General features: G+C 39.7%; 1 protein-coding gene across 6 annotated transcripts in view; it reads left to right on the plus strand.

Annotated features, from left to right (window-relative positions):
* Positions 1-8,034, plus strand: part of OSBPL3 (oxysterol binding protein like 3) — a 199,372-nt gene extending 191,338 nt beyond the window's left edge. For 2 of the 6 annotated variants that reach the window (XM_030796352.1, XM_030796356.1), the window contains 2 exons: positions 124-246; positions 4,287-8,034. In XM_030796352.1, the coding sequence (XP_030652212.1) occupies positions 124-246; positions 4,287-4,383 (220 nt within the window). In that variant the 3' untranslated portion in view covers positions 4,384-8,034. The remainder of the gene's footprint in view (positions 1-123; positions 247-4,286) is intronic. The other 4 variants (XR_004026432.1, XR_004026431.1, XM_030796353.1 and 1 more) reach the window with 4 other exon arrangements.
* The last annotated feature ends 374 nt before the right edge of the window (positions 8,035-8,408 follow it).

The following is an 8,408-nucleotide window of genomic DNA, read 5'->3' on the forward strand; positions in this document are numbered from 1 at the left end:
AGGGTCTTACGTATAGGAGGGGATTTTGAATATCCAGTCGTGGACACATGCAAGTTGAGTAGTAATGTTTGTTTTGTTTTCTTGAATTCATATCCTTTCATTTTTTTTTCCTCAATGCCTCAGGTTTCTAGAAGAAGGGAACTTAGAAGAAGCTGAAATACAAAAGCAGAGGATTGAACAACTACAGAGAGAAAGGCGGCGGGTCTTAGAAGAAAATCATGTGGAGCACCAGCCTCGGTTTTTCAGGTTTGTGCCCAGATTGAGAAGGCTTTTGGTTGATAGGTGGTGCCAGCACGTTATGCTTCTGGTTCGCAGAAAGTGAACAGTACTGTCCCCAGATAAGAGCATTCTCCAGGCTTTTCCTGCTTCCACCTGGGGGGGAATGCTCCACTGTGCCAGGCCCTGCCCCCCGCACTTACCTTCAGGCTCTCCCTCTTGCTGACTTCAGACAGGACTAGGGCCTGCGTTTTTGCATTCCTTGAGCTTTCCCAGTGCCCTCAACCAGTGAGTTTGCAGAGGAGGTCCTCAATCAGGACCTGCCAGAACTGAGATCCCAGCGCCAGGCTCCTTATTAAATTCACAGCTAAGGTTGGTCACCCCCATAGGCACGTTTTACACCGTGACAGAGATCATTCACGATCACTCCACAGTTAAGCAGTATGGAAATTCTAAGCAGTCTGTTTCTTGCATTGTAGGAGTTCCAGTACACTTGGGCTTGCATTTACTGTTATCTTTAAAATAACTTGCCAAGAAGGTCTTGCTAAAATAGATTTAATTTTTTTTTTTTTTTTTTTTGATACAGAGTCTCGCTCTGTCACCCAGGCTGGAGTGCAGTGGCGCCATCTTGACTCACTGCAGCCTCCACCTCCTGGGTTCAAGCAATTCTCCTGCCTCAGCCTCCTAAGTAGCTGGGATTACAGGCGTGTGCCACCATGCCCAGCTAATTTTTGTATTTTTAGTAGAGACGGGGTTTCACCTTGTTGGCCAGGATGGTCTCAATCTCCTGACCTCATGATCCACCTGCCTTAGCCTCCCAAAGTACAAGTAAGAGCCACTGTGCCTGGCCAATAGATTTAAATTTTTAAAGGAGGTTTGAGAGATCTTCAACCCTTCACCTCCCCATCTCCTCCTATAACTGAGTAGAAGAGAAAGCTCAAGGCAGGTAGGGGATCTGTTGAAGGACTCAGTATAATACCCCAGAATGTGGCCTGACTCTCCTCACTACCAGGCCAGGGCCTATGTGATTTTAGTTTTTCTGTTTTCTTTTTTAAAAAAAGTTAAATCGGTGTATGTAGAAAAGCAGCAAGTTCCTGCTCTACTCCATCCGCCCAAGTCCTTCCAGGGCCACCAGTGTCTTTTCATTGTTTTGGGATGTTTTTTGTTTGTGTTTTTGTTTGTTTTTAGTGGAAAACAGAAGTACTTTTAGGAGGATTTAGTTATGAATAACAGCAGCAGGAATAAAATATGTATTCCAAAACATCAAAATAGTAACAAATAAGGTTTTGTCTTGAAGAATATAATGCTCTTTTCCCTAAAGTTGATGTAGATTTACTAGATCCCTTCTGATCATTTCCACAAATTCAAGATATTAGTGATTGAAAATCAACTGGCCAAAATTTCATCCTGAAATATTCAAGCTTCATTTAAACATTTAAAGAATAAGATGGAAATGTTACGTTCTTTTTTGAAAAAGGCAAGAAATAGAAAAATGGATAGATTAACAGACTGATCAGTTGATTTACTGATCAGTTAATAGATAAACACGTTACACCCTTAAGTAGGTTGGTTCTTTTTCTTCCATACATTGTCTATTTTCATTTTTTAAAAAAGAAAAATCTACAATTATAAAGATGTTAATTACAGCACTTTTTAGGATCATTAAAAATGGTAGGTAACCAAACTGTCTCAAGGACTAGTTAAGGAGATTCACCAACTCGATCCAACATGAGGCATTAAGGATGACCTTACGAAGCCTGCGGAGCTCTGCTGGAAACACATTACCATGTAAATGCAAGATACAGAATGTGATTATGCTGTCATTGCAATCAGGAAGGAATTATGTCTGGAATGAAAAAGGACGGAAAGCTGCTTCAGCTGGGGTGGCCATTGCTCTTTTTCTTTTTGACTGTCTATAAAATGATCATAGTATTAGATGGGGACATCTTTTTCAATTGGAGAAACAGCGAGACTTGTTCAGCAGTAGCAGTCCTCCATGGGACCGTTCAAATTAGAAACCTGGCAAAGAGATTTTGGAGAGGAATATGGGGACTTGGATGTTGTCATTAACACTTACTGAGGAACAACAACAAAATCACTGAAAATTCTAAGCGGAAGCTGGAGCTCAGACCAAATTGAGCCTCTTTGTTTTAAAATAGTGAACTGTCTGATACACAGATTGACTCATTTTTAAACACATAGTGTTACTGGAATAGGGAAACAAGTGTGATAAAAATCTACATTCCTGAGAGTGTGGGAAAACAGGCACACTCCACTTTTGCTTCTAAACCATATGATAATATCAGTCAGAATCACAAATGCACATACTCTTTGACCCAGCCATGCTGATTACAGGAATTGTTAATGTAACCATACTCACACACACACAAAATAACATATGTTGAGCTAGAGTTTGGAAATAACCTAAGTACCCATCAGTAGGGTACCTGTTAGGTAAATTGTGGTCCATCCATACAATGGAATATCATACAACCGTATAAAAAGAATATGAGGAATCCCTTATTGCTGGAGTCACCAAACTTTTCCTATAAAGAGCAAATGATAAATATTGTTGGTTTTGCAGGCCATCAGGTTCAATTCATTCAGCAGCAATTATGCAGCCCCGCTGTTCAGCATTGAAAGCAGCCATAAACAGTATTTAAACAAATGGACATGGCCACGTTCCAATAAAACAGTATTTCAGAGATACGCAGAAGGCTGGATTCGACCCTTGGGCCATAGTTTGCTGACCCTTGCTTTATTGTACTAATCGGAAATGATCTCCAATATATTTCATTATGTGAAAGCTGAAAGGGTAGAACAGTGTCTGGTGCAACATTAGGTCAAAATGAGAGGGTATAGAGTGTGTGTTCACACACACACACACACACACACACGGAATTTCCCTGAAAGAATGAAGCTGATTAACATCACTACCTCTGAGGAGAAGAATCAGGAGGCTGGCAGACGGGGGAAGATAAAAACTTGAAGCTGTATACCCTTTTGCGCCCTTTGAATTTGGTCTGTGTCATATATTCTCTATTCAAAGAATAGAAAATCAGGACTAATCTCTCCAGACTCTTATGGCTTCCAATTACTTTTTTTTTTTTTTTTTTTTTGCGACAGAGTCTTGCTCTGTCGTCCAGGCTGGAGTGCAGTGCTGTGATCCCAGTTCTCTGCAACCTCCGCCTTCCAGTTTCAAGCAATTCTCCTACCTCTGCCTCTTGAGTAGCTGGGATTACAGGTACCCGCCACCATGCCCAGCTAATTTTTGTATTTTTAGTAGGCATGGGGTTTCGCCATGTTGGCCAAGCTGGTCTTGAACTCCTGACCTCGTGATGTGCCTGCTTCGGCCTCCCAAATTACTAAGATTACAGGCATAAGCCACCACACCGGCCTCCTTTAAAAAAAAAAAAAAAGTTAACCACTTCCTATGCACAACCTGGTTGATGTGTAGCTTTCATGCAGTCATTCCCAAGGTGCTGACAGTCATGCAAGTCATGTTTTATATATGACAGACTCTCCCCACATCCTCCTTCTCTCAGAAGCACCACTTTTCATAGCCTGTAAGTTTGAGAAGTTAAAGTCAAGAGTAACAAAATGGGCCAGCGTGGTGGCTCATGCCTGTAATCCTAGCACTTTGGGAGTCCGAGGTGGGTGGATCACCTGAGGTCAGGAGTTCTAGACCAGCCTAGCCAACATGGTGAAACCCTGTCTCTACTAAAAGTACAAAAATTAGTTGGGCGTGGTTGCACATGGCTGTAGTCCCAGCTACTCGGGATGCTGAGGCAGGAGAATCGATTGAAACTGGGAAGCAGAGGTTTCAGTGAGCCGAGATCATGCCATTACACTCCAGCCTGGATGACAGAGCGAGACTCCCATCTCAAAAAAAAAAAGTAACAAAATTATTTCTGGACTTCTAATTCCCAGAATTCCTGGTCCCAACACGCTGGGATGCTGAATGCATGTGGGAATGAGGATGGGGAAAGCAGGGTGGTTAGGAAGGAAAGAGACTTGAGAATATGACGCTGGTTTCAAGAGTCTGCAAGAAATTGTTTCTTCTTTCACAGGAAATCCGACGATGACTCTTGGGTGAGCAACGGCATCTATTTGGAACTTAGAAAAGATCTTGGTTTTTCCAAACTGGACCATCCTGTCTTATGGTGAAAAAGTAAAGAAGAAAGATAACGTTAGTGTATTTCTCCCGTGCTTGCCTTCTGAAGCAGCACAAACCTGTGTTTATATATTTAAAAGATACTCTAGGATGATCACTTGTGCTCAGCTTAGCATTGTAACTCTTTAAGTCTATATTTTCCTCAGTGCATTTCTTTACAATTTCAAATGTTACCCTGATTGTTTATATGAATGTAGAACACCTTGACATTTCTGTTTTTATATAAACTATTTAATAAAAATGAAAGATTGAATGTTCATGTGTGGGTTAAAAAAAGAAGCTTTAACACTAATTTTCCAAAGGTTAGGGAAGATTCCAATTAAATTTATGCCTTATAAAATTATGTTGTAGAAAAAAAATCAACCTCTCCCAGGTGCATAAAGAAATAAGAATACCCAGGGTTACTCACCCATGCGTAAGCTACCCAAGTTTAATTTGGTAGCTGAGATATCTTTTTGCCTCAGACAGCTCTTGAATTGCTCATACAGAACAATTTTGCTGGTGCTGGAGTCTGAAGAATATTTTCATTTGCATTTTAGTGGTTAGGAAGAGGATATAAGATTAATGGAATGTATATTTTTATATAAGACGAATACAGCACCTTCTTGAAAAGGAAGCATTTGAACTTGTTCCTCCCTATAGTTCTATTGCCTTATATGCAAAATTGTACCCTCTTGCTCAGAGAAATTATTAATAGAAGAATTCCAATTAATTAAATATCACAATAGCATCCCAGAGAGACAGTAGGAAATTTCTCCTTAGTGAGAGCTGAGTCCTTGAGAAGTTAAGAGACTGTTTCCTGCTTCCCACCTCACCTCTAGTTTTTTGTCCCTCCGTTTGATCACCTCCCTGTTGAGTATGGAATGTCCCAGTTTAATATAAAACATATAGTTTATTCCACACAGCAGTTTGACTTTGTAAAAGTTTAGCAAAATAACTGATTGTTTTGGATAACTCAACATGTTTTTCTTAAATGCTGTTTTAGTATTTTCTACCTCTTAATAAGCACCATATTTTAGATCTTGTATAAAAAGTTGCCATCTGCCTTATAGACAAATGTAGAGAATTGATGTCCTTGCTTTGTGTTGTGTTCTGGTAAAGCTTTAAGTAAGTGTCTTACCCCTTTCCTATACTTCCTTGTTATCCATATCATTCTTTTGTGAGTTTTGCAGCAGTCTTGAATAATACAGATTATAACTACTGAAAGGGGAACCTTTATCTTTTTAAATGTGTTATTTCACATTACAATAATACGTGTAGTAGTTGAATTGTGTTATCAAGGCATTTCCAACTTCTGTCCAGATGACATTAAAACCAAAGCCTAATTGTTAAGCCTTTTATTCTAAAGTCCATGGCAATCCTATGGAATATCAAGTATAATGATGTAGTAAAAAGATTTCTCCAGAAAACACTTTTAGATACTTAAAGAAATTCAGAGCATATTGAATGTTATGAATGAAGAGTAAAATAATTACAGGAAAAGAATGCACGATTTTTCATTGTCACACCAAATAACCAGTTGGACAATATTGCATTTTCAAAATGGAGAGTTATTCAAAGTGGATCTGTAGCCTTCTGGAATCTGCACGTGACTGGCATTTTTAAACAACTCATTAAATATGGGATTCATTTTATCGAGATGCCAAGATGAACACAATGTGAATATCATTTCCATTTCTAAGCAGTTGAATGACACAGTCAGATTCTTTGGTGTATGCTTTGTTCTTTCCATCTCAAGCATTTATCCAAATTCTGCTCACAGAGATGAGGAAGCAGGCTGTAGATTTAAGGGCACTCAAGGGGAAAACAAATGTAGTTTCCACAGTGTGAGGATAAATGTAGAATCTTAGTAATATTGGCTGTTAAATTGGCCTGCTCTAGAGACTGGCTCAAAAAAGAAAGAAGCAACAAAAACAAAATGTACAGCCTGAATGGATGTAGCACTGTCATGTGGCATTTGGAAAATCTTTAATTATCCTAATGTTGTTATTTCACTTTCCCTTATGCTTTATTTTAGAGTCCCAAGGACAACTGGACGAAACATCACCTCTATAGTCATCTTATTTGAGATGGGGGTGGGAATGAATTAAAATATGATACAGAACTATATGCAGATTTTAAAATCTAGTCAGTACTAGCATCTATAAAGGGCTTTTCTGAAATTTAAACAGCTTGGTGATGCATCCTGATATTATAAGCTTAAAACTATCTTGAGGGGGAAATGACTTCTTTTATCCTTCTGTCCCTTTTCTCAAAAGCATCTTTCCCCCAAATGTCTGTCTCTAGGACATTTTATACTTTTAAGAGGAAGGAAACAGAAACGTGGCATCATTTGGGAAGAATCAAGGTAGAATTTAATTTTCTGGACTGTAAATCTCCTGGTTAAATAATGCTAATCACTGTACCATTTGAGTTACATGTTTTAACCTCTTTTCTTTTTTCTAATTATTCCATCCAAAATTTCTGGTGAATTACACAGAAATTCTTGGAAATGGGACTTTGTGCAGGTAACCACCCTGCACTTCAGGCGATGTTCCTGTCACAGCTGTCGACTACCCCACACTGCAGGAAATCCATTCAGAAATGAGCTAACAGTCTCCAGTGTAGCAGGAGAGCCAATCAGTTCCCTCCCCAGGCCCCAAAGCACCCCAAAGCTGGTATTCCCTTGAGTCAAAGGTATTAATAATGAAAGCCTCAATGCAGCTTCTCCATGTAGTTCCTCTCCTACAAGCCAGGTGGATTCTGGTCCTAACTAAAGAGATGGGAGTTCACTTGAGGGCAAAAAGTACCCAGGATGCCCAAACAGCCGCACAGGTGTCCTGTGCTTCCTGTGAGACTTCCTGGGGGAAATATACAAACTAATATTTTTTTAAATGTTTACTTCATTTACACTGCTGCTTTTCTCATATTCTGCTTTTAATTACTTGTAGTAAATCATTTGCTTGGGCTTCAAGCACTGTCTTCCATCCGCATCTTCCAGATTTGTCATGAGTGATCTTGTTCTACTGTTAAAGATGTCAAGCCTAAAATAAAAATAGTAAAGTTTTTATTTGGCTGTTGAACCTTGATGTAGCCCCTACTACATACACTACAAGTTATGCCTTCTGGCTACTACAGAATCTCCGCAGACCTTTTAGTTACGAGTAGAAGCAATAAGAAGGTGTCCTTATGGTCTTAGGAATAATAGTTCCAATGTATTGGCATGATTTGTTTGGATGTCTTTAATTTTGATATTAACACTGGCATAAATCTATTTTTGCTACCAGATGATAGCTATTTTCATTTGCTCTGTTTTCCTCTGCATTGTACTAATCTGTTACTCAGTGTTAGTCTTCATTTTTCTGTGTTGGAAACCTGCGTCATGTAAATATCTGCAAATCATGACAGTCTAAAGTGCAAACCATTTTCAGAGACTTTGGGGAATGCAGTGATCAGAAGTGGCTAATTTATTTTATTTCTGATTATTTTATCCAGAGGATACTTTTTTAATGGATATTTGTAAATCTTCCACGTAACCACTGAAAATTATTTGTTTTAATCCCACCCTTCCATCCGTACCTCTGTGCCTCCCCAAAAGGCTCCTATTAGTTTGCTTATCCCCGTCATGTAGCTAGTTGAATGTGAATAAATAACATGGAAAATTAGGCCACTTTTGTCTTTGTTTTTCCAGGTTAATGGGAAGGTTATTTGGCTGCTAAAGGGGAGCAGAACAAGACCCTTGCCCGAACTCTTTCGAAGAGGAACATACTAGGTTGCTGGAAGTGATGGGGGTTGGAGATGAGAATACCCCAGGACACAAAACACTTGGAAACCATCGAGTCCCCGTACCTTTTCCCCTAACATTTCCAAGGCACGCCACAATTCTAGAACCCCCTCAGCCCTTGGAAGAGAGAGCTGAGGCAACTGGAGCCCCAGGCGGGACACCTCCAGCCCCAGGAGCCCCTCTGTCGATTCCAGTGTGCTATGAAAATATTGCAGTTGATTCTTGAACAAAGAGGCTAGGTGTGCCAATACCCCA

The sequence above is a fragment of the Nomascus leucogenys genome, chromosome 17, assembly GCF_006542625.1.
Source record: "Nomascus leucogenys isolate Asia chromosome 17, Asia_NLE_v1, whole genome shotgun sequence".
Taxonomy (NCBI): Eukaryota; Metazoa; Chordata; class Mammalia; order Primates; family Hylobatidae; genus Nomascus; species Nomascus leucogenys.